At 41.3% G+C, this 18648-nt stretch overlaps 1 protein-coding gene across 1 annotated transcript; it reads right to left on the bottom strand.

Annotated features, from left to right (window-relative positions):
• Nucleotides 1-9454: 9454 nt before the first annotated feature.
• LOC309392169 (protocadherin alpha-5-like) lies at nt 9455-12774 on the bottom strand (the record flags this gene model as incomplete). The annotated part of the gene is made up of 3 exons (XM_081953174.1): nt 10843-12774; nt 10269-10545; nt 9455-9535 (listed from the first exon to the last, which is right to left on the bottom strand). The coding sequence occupies exons 1-3, from the start codon at nt 12627-12629 to the stop codon at nt 9455-9457; spliced, it is 2145 nt and encodes a 714-aa protein (XP_081809300.1). The 5' UTR covers nt 12630-12774.
• Between the last annotated feature and the right edge of the window lie 5874 nt (nt 12775-18648).

The following is an 18648-nucleotide window of genomic DNA, read 5'->3' as shown; positions in this document are numbered from 1 at the left end:
TGTTACCGGTAGCTGTATCCGATGCCTTCAGATCAGCCATGTGGCTAGCTCCTATTATGACCTTTATTGTTTTACCTTGCTGCACAGTTACTATCTTGAAACATAGCACACATGCAAGCTAAATAAAATGAGCCCAATTTTATCTGCACAAGTTTGATTTAAAACTCTTGGAACCGGATTACGTCTGTACATTTTTTCTCTCTGCAACATACAACCAGAAAAGTAGACAAGCTCTTTGAAAGGTCAACATTCTTATTTCCTCCAAATTCTGTATCTGATCTCCATCCAGCCATCCAGCCATCCAAGCATGAATACATTCATTCATTCATTCATTCATTCATTCATTCATTCATTCATTCATTCATTCATTCATTGTGATTCTTTAGTGCTGGTCATTGACTTAAAAAATTGAGCCCCTAAATATTTTTCTAATAAACGTATATCTTCCCACCTCACAGAAAAATTTCTAACAGCTATTGTACCTGTGATTAAAAAGGCATAGAAAACCATGGCTCATAAAGCTGGAAGGGACCTTGGTGGACTTCTAGGTCAACCCCCTGCCAAAGGCAGGAGATGTTATTGCATCCTGGACAAATGGTCATCCAATCTTTTCTTGTGTATCTCTAGTGATAAAGCGCCCACAACTTTGGGGTGGAGGGCAAACTGTTCCATTGATTAATTGTTGTCACTGTCAGGAAATTGCTCCTGAGTTCCAGATTGACTTTCCCTCCAATGACCTTCCATCCATTGCTTCTCATCCTATACTCAGGTGCTTTGTAGAATAAGTCAACCTCCTCATCTCGCTGACTGCCCCAAAATACAGTAACTGTCCAAACGGAAAGTCCAGTGCACAAACTCAGAAATAATAGCATCCAGTAATTCTCATTTTAGAAGGGAATTCAATGTCTGTTCTTCAACATTTGAACATCCCACTTTCTTTTTATATCATTAGACCACTCATTTTATTGTACAATGCTTCAAGACATTAGCCTGAAGGTTGGAGATTATTCCACCCGGAGGTGATATTTGGGCCCTAGATACTAACAGGCAGACTCCAGGGGAGACATTGAGAGAATTTACTTCCAGCCAGCAGAGCGGCAACTACCTTTGATTGTATGTTAATATGAGAAAGACCTATTGCCTATTATGGAGATTTTATTATTGATTCCCATATAGACAGTGACTATCTTCCATCTTCCATCATTTAATCTTCTCCTGAAGGCAGATAGTCAGCCTCACCAAGACATGGCTGAACTTTTATCTGAGAGGTACCTCTGACTTATCGTCTGGCTAAGGAATATTCAAGTCTTCCAAGCGGCCCTCCTTTATGTCAGTGTTTCCCAACTTTAGTAACTTTGACATCTGTCATCTTCAACTTATAGAATTCTCTACCCATAGCCATGGCTAGAGAATTCTAGAGTTGAAACCCTGCATAAAGTAGTCCAGATATTTCAAACACTCTTTTATCGTGCATTCATCAACCAGAACATTTCTTTTTGTTCAGTTTTCAAGAGTGAGTGTCAAGAGTGAGTGTTGCTTTATCTGCTGACTACTCTCTTTCAACAGAAGAGAATATGCTGGATGTATAGCAACGTATCACATTTTTCCTTTGCGAAGCTGGGGTGGGCATGGCCTGCACATGATGCCAGTTTGACACCTGTCCTAGATCATTCCTTGATTAGGGTGTTGTTTTCTATTTCATTCTCTGGTGTTAATTCCTGATTACTGTTGGCTATTGGAGAGAATGTGTTTTAGGCTTTTCCCTTATTTTTTGTTGTCCCTTGTGATGATGTATAACTGTGATTTATCTCTTTGTGGCTGTTGATGATTAACTTGCTTGAGTGCTAAGCTTCCACAAATTCTGTAGCATGTTTGGATTTTAATTGGTTTAAGTTCATAGATTCCCAGTTGAAACTATGGTTGGGTCTGTCCATATGTTGTGAAATTAAAGAATTTTCATCCTCCATTTTGACTACTGGTTGGTGTTTATGGATGTGCTCTGCTAATCTTCTGCCTATCTGTCCTACATAATACTGTCTGCTGAGACTAAAAATGCTGTTACATGATAATACCTTTATGCAAATCAGATGCAGGAGCACTAAGCATTAGCCTGCCCATTTTATCTTTAAAGAAGCTAAGCAGTAATATATATATATATATATATATTGCTTCTGTATTGTGTTACCAAATATATAGTCCTGCCTCTTAATAAATCTAACTTCCATCTTCTATCATCATCCACCAGACTATTTTTGCTCTATTCTATGCAGAGGTTGCTGCTATTTTTTCTGTACTCCATGTTTGCCTTCACAGATGTCTAGAAGCCTTAATACATTTGTTTAGGAAAAAATAGAAATTGGTTTTGTAAAACAGAAGTCCCAACTTTCACCAAAAAGCATTTTAATTTTTTCCATAATTGAAATGTTAACAATGGATCTATTGAGCAAATGCTGGGATTTACTTCCAAACATTGGACTTCTGTAGTCATCAAATAAATGAATTTCTGACAAAAGGCACAACAAATTAATTAGATTTGCAAACCACAAAGGCAATACTTACATGTCTGCAACAATTAACGGTTGAAGGCCAAGATCTTAAGCCTCCTGCTGTATGGTACTCAATTCATTGTGTATAAGGATTCATCTATTTAAGAAATGATTCGATCCACCTTTTTTAGAACATATTTTTTAAATTTTCCTCAATCCTCAGTCTTGCAACTGTAACTCTCAGAGATTTCACATATTTTCCATTGGAAGCCTAAGTGTTCTCCAATTATTACATCTAAATATTTTGAGTATTTGGATTAAGGACCAACCGGAGACATCTGGGGTATTGGCTAAATTGGGAGGCTAAGAAAATTTAGCCAAAGGCAATGGCAAAACATATCTATATTGTTCTCAAGGAAACATAATAGAACATTACCTGTTCCCACCAATTTATTGAGGAAGTTATTTTTTTTTAGTTTTTTAAAGAGGTTAGCCTGATAAAAATTGTCCTGAAAAACTCAGCATGGACTTCTAGAATGTATTGGTTTAGAGGTTTGTAAGTGGGGTCTTAAGAGTAGATTGGATAGTTTGGCTTGGTAGTCAGACTATCCACCCTACAGACTATCCAACTATCCAACCTACTCCAAGACCCCGCTTACAAACTTCTAAACACAGACCCCACCACCTACCTGGAAAAAAACCACCAAATCCAAAATAAAAGCCTCTCCCATTAGTGAAGAGATCCAGCAAAGAATATCCCCAGAGAGAAATCATCCAGATGCCCCAAGCTCTATGGCCTCCCCAAGATACACAAAAAAGGAATACGACTCAGACCCATAGTGAGCTCCATAGGCTCACCTCTACAGAATCTTGCCAAATTTGTTGCCAAACAACTTCAGCCCTACACAGAATCCATCACCTCACACGTACAAAACTCATTCCATGTCATAGAAACAATAAAGAAACAAAACCTACAACCCAGCAACCTCCTTGCGAGCTTTGATGTCATATCCCTCTTCACCCAAGTGCCTATTAAAGAAGCCTTGGCAACTATCCAAAACAAATACAACCCCCCTAAGCACATGCTAGATCTGACCAACCACTGCCTAACCAATACATACTTCATCCATAATGGACAAAGATACAAACAGATAGAAGGAGCACCTATGGGATCACCCCCTCACCCTTCATCACAAACCTATACATGGAACATATTGAAACCAACGCCTTGGATAAATCTGAACACAAACCCAAACTCTGGCTTAGATATGTAGATGACACTTTCGTAATTTAGCCACACGGGAAGGAAAAACTGGACAACTTCCTCAACAGCCTACACCCCAAAATACAATTTACTATGGAAATAGAAGCTAACAACCAACTTCACTTTCTGGATGTCCTAATCTACAAAAAACCCAATGGCTCCCTAGGACACACCATCTACCGGAAAAAAACACACACCAACCGCTACTTAAACGCACAATCCCATCACCACCCTGCACAGATCAACTCCGTAGCCAAGACCCTCCTCTCCAGAATCAAACGCCTAGCCAACAAAGACCACCTGAAAATTGAATTACATTCTCTCACTAACGTATTGATTTCCAATGGATTCCAAAGAAACACAATTACTAACCTAATCCAAAAGGAGACACTCCCCAAGAACCGAGACACAGAACAGGACAACGGCATCACCCTCCTCCCTTACATCAAAGGTACCACAGATAAAATCAGCAAAATTCTCCACAAACACAATATCAAGACAGCCTTCGGCACTGACCAAAAAATAGCCAACATCTTAAGAAATCCCAAAGACAAGATCCTGCTAGAAAACCAAGGAGTCTATGAAATACCATGAAAAATCTGCCCAGCCACATACATTGGACAAACTAATAGGATAATAAAGGCATGCATCGCAGAACACAAGAATGCAGTCAGAAAAGAAGAAAGAACTTCCTCCCTCTTCCAGCACCTTAAAGGACATGAAATTGATTTTGAAAGAACCAAATTAATCTCCAAAACTGAATACTTCAACAAGACAATAATTATGGAAGCCATCGAAATAGAGAAACACCCCCACAACATGAATAAACGTGATGATACCTCCCGCCTACCAGACATCTGGAAATTAGCCCTAGTCAACAAACGAGTCCCAGCCATGAAAACCAACACCGGACCCAGAACAACACAGGACACAATCACCAATCACCCTCACCAGACTCAAACCCAAATCCATCCCATAGACCAAATGCAACCACCATCCAGAAGCCAAACCACAATGGCATCACCAACTACTGCACCTCCCTCCGACCCCCACACAAAGCAAACTGACACATGCCACGAACACATGGCCAGACAGCAAACTTGGAGCCAAACCAAAGCCCAGGATTTTACACCACAGCCATCTGCTCAGGACATTACATCACAGAACTCAGGAGGTTACAACGCAAAGACTCAGGATGTTGCAACACAGCCAACCCCTCCCCCAGGAGGTTGCAGCACAGGACTCAGGATATCACTATAATAGAGCTCAGGATGTCATCACACAGCCCATTACCCAGGTCATTACAACACAAAAGAACAATAGGCACACAGCCAGTATCTCAACCACACAGGATGTTACAAAACAGCCAACTAATCTGCAAACATCAACTCCATCAATTAATCAAGATGTTACAACATAGCCAACCAATTCGCTTACAGCAGCGGTTCTCAAATAGTGGGGCGCGCCCCCTGGGGGGGCGCGAGGCTCCGTAAAGGTTGGCGCGAAGGCTCCCTTTCCATCTGGGTGCAACGGCGGCGGCGGCGGCGTGGGCGAGGCATAATATATCCCGCCTGGAAGTGGCAGCACTTCGGACTGTGGATTTTCATTGGAGCCGCGGGCTGGAGCTGTGCAAGAAGCCTGCTCGGGCGGGGGTGGGAGGGAGGGAAGCATGGCTGTCCCAGGCTTCCCTCCCTCCCCCCCCAGCCCAAGCAGACTTTTTGCACAGCTCCAGCCCGTGGCTCTGATGAGTCTCTGAGCAGTCCCCAGCGCTGCCACTTCAAGCCGGGATATATTCTGCCATGCCCTCGGCGGCGTCTTTATGCAGGTAGCTCACCTCCCCGCCAGCAGCTCCACCGCCAGCATTCCGTCTGGAAGCGGAAGCGCAACAGCCGCTGTTGGGGAAGGGACAAAGGGGCGGAGGTCGCCCGATCTTGCCACCGCCACCCCTTCGCCCCTGGTAACGGCGACTGTTGTGCTGCTGCTTCCAGCTGGGATGCTGGAGGAGCTGCTGGCAGGGAGGGAGGGAAGAAAGGGAGGAGGGAGTAAGGATAGACAAGCAAGAGGGAAAAAGGCAAGCAGGCAGGAAGGAGGCAGAAGGAAGGAGGGAAGAATGGAACTGGAAGGGAGGCAGGGAAGGAGGGAGGGAGAAAGGAAGGATAGGAGGATAGGGAAAGAGGAAAGAAGGCAGGCAGGCAGGGGGAAAGAGGAAGGAGGGAACTGGAAGGGAGGCAGGAAGGAAGGGAAGGAGGAAGGGAGGGTGGAAGGAAGGATAGACAAGCAAGAGGGAAAGAGGAAAGAAGGCAAGCAGGCAGGAAGGAGGCAGAAGGAAGGAGGGAAGAATGGAACTGGAAGGGAGGCAGGGAAGGAGGGAGGGAGAAAGGAAGGATAGGAGGATAGGGAAAGAGGAAAGAAGGCAGGCAGGCAGGGGGAAAGAGGAAGGAGGGAACTGGAAGGGAGGCAGGAAGGAAGGGAAGGAGGAAGGGAGGGTGGAAGGAAGGATAGACAAGTAAGAGGGAAAGAGGAAAGAAAGCATGTGACTACGGTGGGAGACGAGGAAAGACGGGTGTGCTATGTTATGCAGAGGTGTACTTATAACAATTTTATAGACAAATTATACTATTTACAGTCGCGCGGGGGGGGGCGAAATGTTTTCTTCTTCCTAGGGGGGGCATGACAGAAAATAATTGAGAAGCACTGGCTTACAGCAACAAAGCCAGCACTCCGCACACACACACTAATATTTATAGAAAGACAACAGCTCCGATCACGCTTTGCTCACATAAACACGAAGCCGAAGGCACCAGCCTGAAGATGGTGAGTGGGACCTCGTCGAAACATCACCAAGATACTCTCAAACTTACCCGAATATGCCAAGACCTGCATACCTGTACCCGTGAAAATCTACGAATATATATATATGTTGCGTTTGTGCTGATAAATAAATAAAGGGAGACTAGTATAGATCTATTTCAATCTATTTAGGTCTCATCAGCTAGCCATACCCTTACTGGGAATCGAACCAGGGCTGTATTGCATATTAGGCCGATGTAATTGCCACTAAGCCACAGGTTCTCTTCCTTATCAGCTAGGCCAGGGAAATAGGTATGTATTGAGTTACAACCCCTGGTATGCCCAAATATGGGAGGAAGCATACTGCTTCCTTTCTCTCTCTAGATAGACAGAGAAAGGAAGCAGTATGCTTCCTCCCATATTTGGGCATACCAGGAGTTGTAACTCTCTCTCTCTCTCTCTATATATATATATATATATATATATGTATGTAGGTAGGTAGGTAGGTAGGTAGGTAGGTAGGTAGGTAGGTAGGTAGGTAGGTAGGCAGATAGATAGATGATAGATAGATAGATATGATATAGATATAGATATAGATATAGATATAGATATAGATATAGATATAGATAGATATAGATATAGATATAGATATAGATATAGATATAGATATAGATAGATGATAGATGATAGATAGATAGATAGATAGATAGATAGAGATAGATAGATAGATAGATAGATGATAGATAGATATATAGATGATATAGATATAGATATAGATATAGATAGATAGAGATAGAGATAGATAGATAGAGAGAGAGAGAGAGAGAAAGAGGGGGGGAGGAGGGAGACGGAGGGGGGGGAGAGACGGAGAGAGAGAGAGAGAGAATTCTGAAAGTATCCTGACCCCCTTCACTTTTATCACATTTATCAACCTGAATCTACAGTTGTTGAAATTTGTCAAATGCAGGCCACACCCACCCTGGCTCCGCAAAGGCAAAAAAACATTGTGATACCTCAGGTGACGTTACCTGACCTGTGATCTACACTCAGTACCCCATAATGACAAACACAATTGTAAAAATACAATTTTAGAAATGCCTGTACATTTATTAAAAAGAAAAAACTGAAATATTACATTGGCATAATTATTCAAACCCTTTGCAAGTTGTGAAATTTAGCTCTGGTGCCTCCCATTTCCCTTGATCATTGGTGATATGTTTCTACACCTTGATTGGAATCAATCTGTGGTAAATTGATTGGACATGATTTGGAAAGGCACACACCTCTCTATAGAAAGCCTCACAACTGACAACGCATATTGTAGCAGAGCAAAAGCCATAAGTACAAAGGAACTTCCTGCAGAGCTCAGAGACAGAATTATTGCAAGGCACAGATCTGGCTACAATAAAATTTCTGCTGCACTGAAGTTTCCTAAGAGCACAGTGGCCTCCATTATTCTCAAATGGAAGACGTTTGGCACAACCAGGACTCTTTCAGGAGTTGTTCATAAGGTGACCAACTTTTTTACAATGAAAAGGAGGACAAATAAATTGGAAAAAATATATCGTAAATAAAAAAAAAATATTTTATTCATTGCAACAATAATACACTAAAATATGATATATGCATAATAAAAACATTTGCAACATTTTATATTGTAATTATGCTTACATGCCTCTTAATTATTATTTGAATGAGTACTTTTCCATTGAATTAATATTTTTTGTCAATGTATCATCTTCTAATAATATGTTGGAAATATCTGAACAAGAAATATCCTTCATATTGAATTTTACGGCAAATGCTGTAGGTAGAGTATCAACATTCAATCTCGATTTCTCACTTGTCGAAAAATCATTGGCAATTGAAAAAAAAACTCTTTCAACTGCTGCATTAGTTCCAGGGCAGCACAACGTTAATTGAACAAGTATAAATAAATGTTCACATGGAATATGTTCATTTTTGAAATGGCTGAAAATATCCACCCATCTTTTATCAATTTACACATGTTGATTTTCCCATTGTATTAATTTTTCAGAATTTAAATATACATTCAGTCTTCTAATTTCTTCAAAGAGACAATTGTCGTCTATTTTAATGTCTAGCATTTCTTTAGATAAAAATTCAACACAAGATTCAATATCTGTTCAATATACTTGCGATGAAGTAAAAAAAACACCATTAAAAACTGTTTAATAAAACGTGAATTGTACTTACCTTTGTATAATTGAATATTCACTGAGAAAGAAATAATTACCGTGAGTCATTCAATTGCCGACGTGCCGTGAGTCTACTGTGTGCGTATGTGCCGTGTTGTGTTTCGGTAAAAAGTAAACGAAGCCACTTGCATGCGGCGCTCTCTCTCAAGGTCTCCCGTGCGGAGCGCATGCGTCTCATAATCGCGTCTTATACCGCACTATACCGAGTCTTGACGAATTGTCATGTCAAATACAAATACGTCACATAACGCGCAACAGATTAGTCTTCAAATATCGAAAAGGAGGACATGTAGGAGGACACTTTTCGAGGGAGGACAGAACTTACAAAAGAAGGACTGTCCTCCCTAAAGGAGGACGGTTGGTCACCTTATTGTTCATCCAGTAAAACTGAGCAATCGAGTAGAAGGGCATTAGTAAGAAAGATGACCAAAAATTCGATGGTCACTCTGACTGAGCTCCAGAGATCCTGTGTGGAGATGGAATAGATTTCCAGAAGAACAGCCATTACTGCAGCCCTCCACCAAACTGGGCTTTAGGGCAGAGTGGTTAGACGGAAGCCTCTGCTCAGTGCAAAATACATGAAAACCCACTTGGAGTTTGCAAAAAAAGCACCTGAAGGATTCTCAAGCTGTGTGGAACAAGATTCTCTGATCCAATGAAACTAAGATTGAACTGTTTGGTCGCAATTCTAAATGTTATATCTGGAGGAACCCTGCATCACTCATCACCTGACTAACACCATCCCGAGAGTGGAGCATGGTGGTGACAGCATCATGCTGTGGGGGTGTTTTTCAGCAGCAGGGACTGAGACTGGTCAGGGTTGAGGAAAGCTGAATGGAGCAAAGTACAGGGATGTCATCAATGAAAATCTGTTCCACAGCACTCAGGACCACAGACTAGGCCAAAGGGTCATCTTCTAATGATCCTAAGCACAAAGCCATTACAATGCAGAAGTGGCTTAGGAATAGTCTGTGAATGTCCTAGGGTGGCCCAGCCAGAGCCCAGACTTGAACCCTATTGAACAGCTCTGGAGGACCTGAAAATGGTTGTCCACTGACTGTCACCATCCAACCTGATCGAGCTTGTGAGGATTTGAAAGAACAATGGCAGAAAATCCCCCAATCCAGATGTGCAAAGCTTGTCATGTCATAATTAAAAAGATTTAGGCTGTAATTGCTACCAAAGATGCTTCAACAAAGCACTGAGCAAAAGGCCTGAATACTTATACCAATGTGATATTTCCGTTTTTTCTTTTTAATAAATTTACAGATATTTCTAAAATTCTGTTTTCATTTTGTCATTATAAGATATCAACTGTAGATTAATGAGGGGGGGAAAGTTTTTCAACAACTTTAGAATCAGGCTGCAGCATTGAAAATTGACAAAAGTGAATGGGATCTGAATACTTTCTGAATATATTGTACATAGAGAAATATCAAAACTGATCCGAAAGTGATGAAGCAAAAATACAATTTTGAATGACTATCAACTTCAAAACCAGAAACTCACCTCTTTAGCTGAATCTGGGATCAATTCTGTCCCATTCCTAATTTCACCATTATTTGCAAAAACAGGAATGTTGGGACTGAAAATCATAAGGTCACTCTTGGCACCAGCTTCTGCACTCACACCTGCCAGGATGTGGCTGTGCCGATTGGAATAGGACCAGCTGCCCACTTCGCTTGCGCACACCAGAGTGGCCATGCCAGGGCCATAAACTATGGATTCCTTTGACTTACAGTGGCATCGCAGGGACACATAGATAAGAGTGGCCAGCAAGAAGAGGCTGGAAACAGAGCAGATGGCAATGATCAGATAGAGGTTGATTGAATCCACCAGGGGCACAAAGCTTTCCCCTGACCTGGGGTGGTTAATATCTGTTTTGATTGTCTCACCACTTGTTACAAGTGACACACTCAGGGTAGCTGTGGCTGACAATTGAGGTTTTCCATGGTCCTTCACAAGAACCAACACACTCTGGATTTTGCTGCCTTCTGATTCATCCAGAGAATATTTCGTAATTACCTCACCACTATACTGCCCTACAGTCCACGGACCATTGCTTTCTTCAACCAGTTCATACCTTAGCCATGCATTGTATCCAGAATCAGCATCCAAGGCATGGATCTTGCCTACAATATGCCCAGGAATCAGAGGGACCACTAAAAAAATCAGGTTCTCTTCTGATGATCCTGACACAAAAGGTGCATTGTCATTCTCATCCATCACAAAGACTTGAACAGTTGCATTGCCACATAAGGAGGGAAGTCCAGCATCCTTGGCTCTCACCTGGAACTCCAGCAGTTTCAACTCCTCATAGTCCAAGGACTGCAGAGCATAAAGTTTTCCACTCTCTGAATGTACAGAGATGTAGCTTGACAATGGCCAGAGCTTCTCATCTATCCAATAGGTGATCAGACCATTCTCAGCTATGTCCGGGTCCGAGGCAGATACTGTGAAAATGTGAGCACCAGGGGGATTGTTCTCCTTCACAAAGACTATGTAGGATGGTTGATTGAAAACTGGAGCATTATCATTTATGTCACTAATAGGCACTAAGAGGATGATACTAGAAGACAGTGGTGGAATGCCTTGATCTTCCACTGTCACAACTATCCTGTATTCAGCCACCTGCTCCCTATCCAAAGGTGCTCCAACAATCAGGGAGTAGTAATTCTTGAATGTGGACTCTATTTTGAAAGGCAGCTCAGAAGGCTGTAGTACACAGGTTACTTGTCCATTGATTCCAGAATCCTTGTCTGAAGCACTGAGGATAGCTACCACAGTCCCTGGAGTGGAATCCTCTGGCAATGGCACAAAGAGAGAATTCACAAATACTTCTGGAAAATTATCATTCATGTCCAATACGTCAACAAAAACTTCACAATGTCCTGATAATGAAGAACTCCCTTTATCTTCTGCTACAATTTGAAGTTCATAGCATTCAATATCTTCATAGTTCAATTTTCCAATCACTCTGATTTCCCCAGTATCAGAATTTATACTAAAGAGCTTTGTGACATGTAAAGGTACTTCATTACTAAAATAATAAGAGATTTCTCTATTGATCCCTTCATCTAAGTCTGTTGCATTCAGAGCAATAACTAATGACCCACTAGCTGTATTTTCTAACAACCTTATCCTGTAAACAGATTGGTTAAACACAGGAGGGTTGTCATTGACATCCAGCACATTGATGACTAGCTGAACAGTTCCTGTGAGTTTTGGTTCACCCCTATCAGTGGCTGTCAGTACTAAATGATGCACAGGGCTCTCCTCTCTGTCAAGTGGAACCTTCAATAGAAGAACTACAGATTTACTCTCATCTTCATCATTTCCTGAATCAAGCATAAAATGGTTGCTTGGGCTGAGCTTGTAAGTTAACAAAGCGTTAGTACCAATATCTGCATCAGATGCTCTCTCTAACGGGAATCGGGTACCAGCTGCTGTTGTCAATTCTACTATGCTCAGGATCTGTTCTCTGGCTGAGAAGATGGGAGCATTGTCATTCATGTCTTTGACTACAATCTCCACATGGAAGAACCTCAGAGGTTTCTCCACAATCACCTCCAGATGAAGGACACAGTCTGCATTTTTGGCACACAGCTCCTCCCTGTCTATCTGGGAATTTACAAACAAGATCCCATTCTGCAGGTTTACCTCAAAATAGTCCTTCTCTCCTTTGGACAGCATCCGGAACATCCGAGACACCAGCTCGTTCACCTCCAACCCCAAATCCTGGGCAATGCGGCCCACAAAGGTGCCGTGCTGAGACTCCTCCTGCACAGAATAATGGAGCTGGCCGCTCCCCATTTTCCAGGCGGTGTGGAGCAGAAGAAGTTGCAGTAGCCTCTTCCGCCAGGTAAGCATTGCAGACACAGGCACAACACCAGCAAGCTCTTCTTTTTTTCTCTAAATACCTTATCTCAAAGGTGTCAGGAGCAGAGCCCATCTACCCCAGCCATACTGGTTCTTAGACTGAATCTTGGCTTGTTGAGATTTTTCTGTTGTTCAATATTTCCCTTGTGGATCTTGCTGGCAGTGATGTCTGTCCCTTTAAGGGAGGGGCTCTGCATTTTCAGTTTCATTTAGAGAATTTCCTTAGGAAACAGTGACCTCTTGTGATCAAAATTCAAAATGAGGAAACAGACTTCCATTCTTCATTGAGCCTCTGTGATATTATTTCCTTAAGGCTTCAATGGCTTGCTTGAAGCCTTCATGTATCTCCGATGTGCAGTTCTTCTTCTTTTGTTCTTTAACTATTGTATTAATTTAGATCTTATATTGATCCCTTGGTGCTTCCATGGAAATGCATTATAATGGAATGGATATTTGTCTGGTTTTCTGGCCATCTTTCCCATTGCTCCCAATAGATGAGCACCGGGTGAGTTGAAGAAGTTGCAAACCATTTGAAGCAGACCTTTGACCAACATCACAAGCATTGGAACATTAATTCTAAAGAAACTCATAACGGTATTTTAATGCTATGAAAGCAGAAGAACTGCAAGATATATGTTATGTTTATATTCCTGCCTGTGGAGGATTATACCTCAAATTATACCTGAATCCAATGTAATTTGATGGGATTGCTAGAGGAGAAAGTGTATAGTCTAGAGCAGTGGTTCCCAAACTTTTTCAGTCCACCGCCCCCTTGGTGCTGCAAACTGATCCTCAGTGCCCCCCACCCAGTGGTGGAATTCATTTTTTATGACCGGTTCTGTGGGTGTGGCTTGGTGAGCGTGGCTGGCGGAGTCATGTGACTGGGCGGTTTGCACGATGGAAGGAAGATAGTAACAGTAAAATTCAAAACTGTAACAATTAATTGCACATTTATTCAAAATCCAATTTAAAAACCTTTGTAGTTAATGTTAATTCAACAAAATTGTTGAACATGATCCAGTGATAGCAGGTTTTCAAAGTCTGATAGTCATTTATCAAGAAACTTAGTAACTAGTAACATAGTAAACTTAGTAAAATTTAGTAACTACTTCACTGTTCAGTAAATTCTTAATGTGATGGGCTTGATAAAGTGATACCAGTTTCCAATGTCTGGTTTTAAGTCACTTAGCAGGAGTCTTAAATCACCACGTTCAGTAATCTGGAGTCAATTTCTTTGCTTGGAGAGAAGTTGGATGACCACACTGAAGCCACGTTCCACTAAATATGATGTTGGAAATGCAACAAGGATCTTCTTAACTACTGTCCATAGCGCAGGATAGTGATCAGAAATTTCTTTCTGTAACCAAAACTCTTGGTACGATTTCTTGAACTTTGGCTTCAGCTCAATGTCACCAATATTTGCTTGAATTATTTGATGAGATTATTGCATGGTACCTAGGGATTCCCAATATGGAAAGTGAGAATGGGAACATTTTAACAGATCTATATGTTCTTGGGTTATAATTTTCACTAAAGAACCATGGGGATGGAAAGGGAAATATAGACAATGGAGTCCAATCCCCTTTCTCAACAGTTTGGAAGCAAAGAATAACTCTAGCAAAATGTAGCCTTTTACCTCTTTGGGGAATCATTTTCTTTTTTTAATTATTATTATTATGATTTTTTTAATTTTTCCCAATACAACTCATGCAAAGGATCATCCACAACTACATTACATTTTCCACACTCATATTTGTGATTCCTTATAACTTCTTTAAGCTAAACATTTGTAGTACAAATCAACGCATTGACATATATATCACTAATGCAGTTTCCTATCTCTTCCATTGACATAATTAACACCTTATGTATTGAATACAAGTATATCAAGTATAGGTTATCATGAATTGAAAAATATCTAATTCAAATGTATAAGCTGTGAATTTATTATATAATCACAGGCAAACATTGCACGTATGCCTAAGTCCTCTACCCACACACATTATAAGACATATAAAACTATCTTAGCTGGCTGTTGTAAATATTACTCTGCTAATTCAACAAGAAATGCTACTACATGAATCCTTAATGCAGAACACAGCTAAAAGTGATTTTAGCAATTTTCTTTCCAAGTTAATTCAAAATGTATATCCAAATGTTCCTCTTTTTTTCCTCAAGCACTAGGGAGGAGTATATTCAAAACCAGACACTTTTGCTCTCTCTCTCTCTCTCTCTCTCTCTCTGTGTCTATGTGTGTGTGTTTGCTTCTGGTCTCCAGAAAGAATTTCACCTGTTTTTCAAATTTTGGTTCCATTCACATCTCCCTTAGGATTCAGCAGCCTTGCAACGATCCCTGGATTGCTTATAGCACAGGGCTGCATGGCTGCCTGCAAGCATAGGCGCGGGGGTGGGAACGGTGGCGGGAGCTTACCACCTAGTGCTGGCCGCACTGCGCAAACCACCGCCCATCACCCTGGGGAGGGGAGGTCTGGCTGCCAGCAAAGGGCTTCTGCTGAAGCGCCCCATGCAGGCAAAATAGCGAGTGAGCGAAGGAGGATCAGGCAGGGCACCGAGGCCCCTTCGCCTCCCGAAGGGGCCTCGGTACCCTGCCTGATCCTCCTTTGCTCGCCCTCTCTGGCCGCTCTGGCTACCTCCGTCCGTTTGCGCCCGGCAGCTGCAGCAACCTCATCAAGACAAAATGGGAGTGAAGGGAGGCAAAGGGGCTCTCTTTGATCACTCGCTCCCCCCGCCCGTCTGCACTTTGCTAGCCCCGCCCGCCTCTAAGAGCCCTATCTATAGAAGGCCAAGCAGAAAAAAAGATAACTGGGTTTAGATAGGGCTCTTAAGCAGGCAGGGCGATTGGTGAGCCAGCTAATCAGTGAGCGGTGGGCAGGAATAGCATAGTGCCGATGGGCGGCACGAGCAAGTGATCGAGCAGCTTCTGGATGGGCGGGGGTGAGTGAGCGAACTGGTTCTAAATGGCTCACTAGAGGGGGGCACCTCCAGCACTCCTCTGCTGCCCCCTTGCCTCTTAGCGCCCCCTGCTGCCCCCTTGCCTCTTAGCGACCCCCTAAGCCATCTCACTGCCCCCCAGAGGGCGGTACCGCCCACTTTGGGAAGCACTGGTCTAGAGGCACATCTAGCCACTTGGAGTTTCATCCATGAAAATGAGGAATTCAAAAGTCTATATTTAAACAAAATACAGCAAAGAAGAAACAACAACAAGGAAAAATAATGCCTAGAGAAGGCCTGATGGCAACATGTCACTCAGAGGACAAAAAAATCCAAGAAGAGTATCAACACTGGGGTCAACCATAAAGGGCTCAAATGTCTAAATACCAATGCTCATACAATAGGGAATAAACAGGGAGAGCTTGAAATCCTAGTATGTGAAGGCAAACATGAAATTGTAACTATTACTGAAACTTGGTGGGATACAACCATGATTGGAATACACAATTAGAAGTATATAAATTGCTCAAAAGAAACAGGCCTAACAAAAGAAATGTGGGAGGAGGGAGGGAGAGGGGGAGTACCAAAAAGTGACTTTGATATACATATGTACTAGAGGCCAGCCAACCAATTAGAGGAAATAGATGGGGAATTCTGTTTCAGCTTATTGGTTAGCTGAAGTATGCAGGAAACACACCTCTATAGTAATGGGGGATTGTAACTACCCTGACATTAATTGGGAAAGAAACTCTGCAGGGAGTGGGAGATTAAATGGTTTCCAAGTGTGCCTAGCTGACAAATTTGTCACAAAAAGGTAGAAGAGGGAACTAAAGGGACAGTTATACTGGACTTAATTTTTACTAATAGGGACCATATGGTTAAGGGAATGGAAGTTATAATAACTTTTAGGGGAGAGCTACATATTATACTTGAATTCACCATAATACAACTGCTGCACAAGGAAATGAACCAAGTGAGACTACTGCTTTAGATTGTAAAAGAGATAACTTCAACAAGCTAAAAGAGAGACTAGAAATAATTCCCTGGATGGAAATCCTAAAAGAAAAAAACAGGGAAACGCTGTTTCCTGTCTGGGAAACCCTGAAAAATGAGTTAATGAAGGGCCAAGCAAAAACACCACCACAGAGAAAGAAAAACAAAAGACACCATAAAAGACTAGTATGGTTGCACAAAGAGCTCTTTGACAAACTAAGGGTAAAAAAAAATCAAATATAAAAAAATGGACACATATAACTAAAACAATAAAGGAAAATATTTGTAGCTCAGGGTTGAAATGTGGTGTCCTTGGTGCTCACTGAGCTTGCTTGTTTTCTTGCATATGGTTCACTACCCTAACTAGATAACATCATCAGTGCTAGTAATCAGTGCTGTTTGCTGTCAAGTTTATATTCTAGTGACTTGCCGCTTCAGTGTTGGTGGGGGAAGTCTTAGGCATTCTAATCTCATCAGTCCACAAAACCTTTGAAAAATCTGTCATCAGATATTTCTTGGCCAGCCTTGCAATTTCAATTTTTATGTCTTGTTCAGTGGTGGTCAGATTTCAGCGTTCTTTACCTTGGCTATCTCTCAGAGAACTGAACACTTGTACTTCTGGGCACTCCAAGTAGGTTGCAGTTCTGTAGCTTCACGTTTGATTCTTCTCAAATCTTTGGCAGTTAATGTATGCCTTTTTTTCTCAGCAGGTTTCTTGCGAGCCTGTTGACTATTTGCAACAAAACATTTGATGGTTCTCTGATCATGCCCCAAAATCTTAGCAAATTCCAGGAGTGCTAAATCCCTCTGAAAGACTTTTAAGGTTTTTGTCTTTTCAGAGTCAGTTAAATCTCTTTTTTGGCTCAAAGTTGCCTAATAATTATGCACACCTTGATATAGAATGTTGATCTTCCTAGGCAACACTGTCCCTCATTACACAAATATACTTCACCTGATATGCTTATATCCACTAAGCATTCAAATTTACACAGCTTGGAGATGAAAAATATGCATAAAAATGATGATATTGTTAAAATGTTCACTTGCCTAATAATTGTGCCTACAATGTAGGTTGCTTCTCTCCTTGATTAGTTTCCATCCACTGTTTCTTGTCCTGCCTTCAGATGCTTTGGAAAAAAGCTTGACTCTCTCTTCTTTGTGGCAACCCCTGAGATATTAGACTGCTATCATGTCATCCCTAGTCCTTTTTTTCATTAAACTAGACATACCAAATTTTAGCAAACGTTCTTTATATGTTTTAGCCTCCAGTCCCCTAATCATCTTTGTTGCTGTTCTCTGCACTCTTTCTAGAGTCACAACATCTTTTTTAGATTGTGGCAACCAAAACTGGATGCTGTATTCCAAGTGTGGTCTTACCAAAGCATTATAAAATGATAACACTTTACTTGAACTTGATTATTTTTTTTAATCAAATTTTTATTTTCTTATATTCTTTATACATATCATTGTGTGAATGGTGTGGTAATTGGGTAATATATATTTCAGTACACATAAACATAGTCTTATTATTCCTAAATATTACATTTCATTTCCATTGTTTCATATTATTTATATACATTTATATAGCGTATTTTTCGCTCTATAAGACGCACCCAATTTTAAAGGAGGAAAATCTAGGAAAAAAAGATTCTGAACCAAATACTGTAGTAAAATATTTTATATCAACTGTATAAAGTTAACAGCAGTTTAAGAACAATTTTATGTCAACCATGTAACATATTAAGAACTATCTTTACTCTCATTAACAGTCAGTAAAGTCAGTAAACAGTGAAAGTAACAAAAATAAGGCTGTAATGTTTTTATTCGAACCCCAAGAATTCCTCTTCTTTGCTGCTATCAGAAATGAGGAAGGACAGATCCACGCAGTCATTGTCATCGCTTTCTTCCTCACTGGTGTTTGCCTGCCCCATTTTTAGATGACCCAGGTGGCTACATTTGGTGTATAAGACGCACCCAGATTTTCACCCTCTTTTTTGGAGTAAAAAAGTGAGTCTTATAGGGCAAAAAATACAGTACATGTCTTTTATTATCACCCTTCCTTTCT

Source organism: Natrix helvetica (genome assembly GCF_964273705.1).
Source record: "Natrix helvetica genome assembly, chromosome: 4".
Lineage (NCBI taxonomy): Eukaryota > Metazoa > Chordata > Lepidosauria > Squamata > Natricidae > Natrix > Natrix helvetica.
This window is presented reverse-complemented; position numbering and strand designations above follow the sequence as displayed.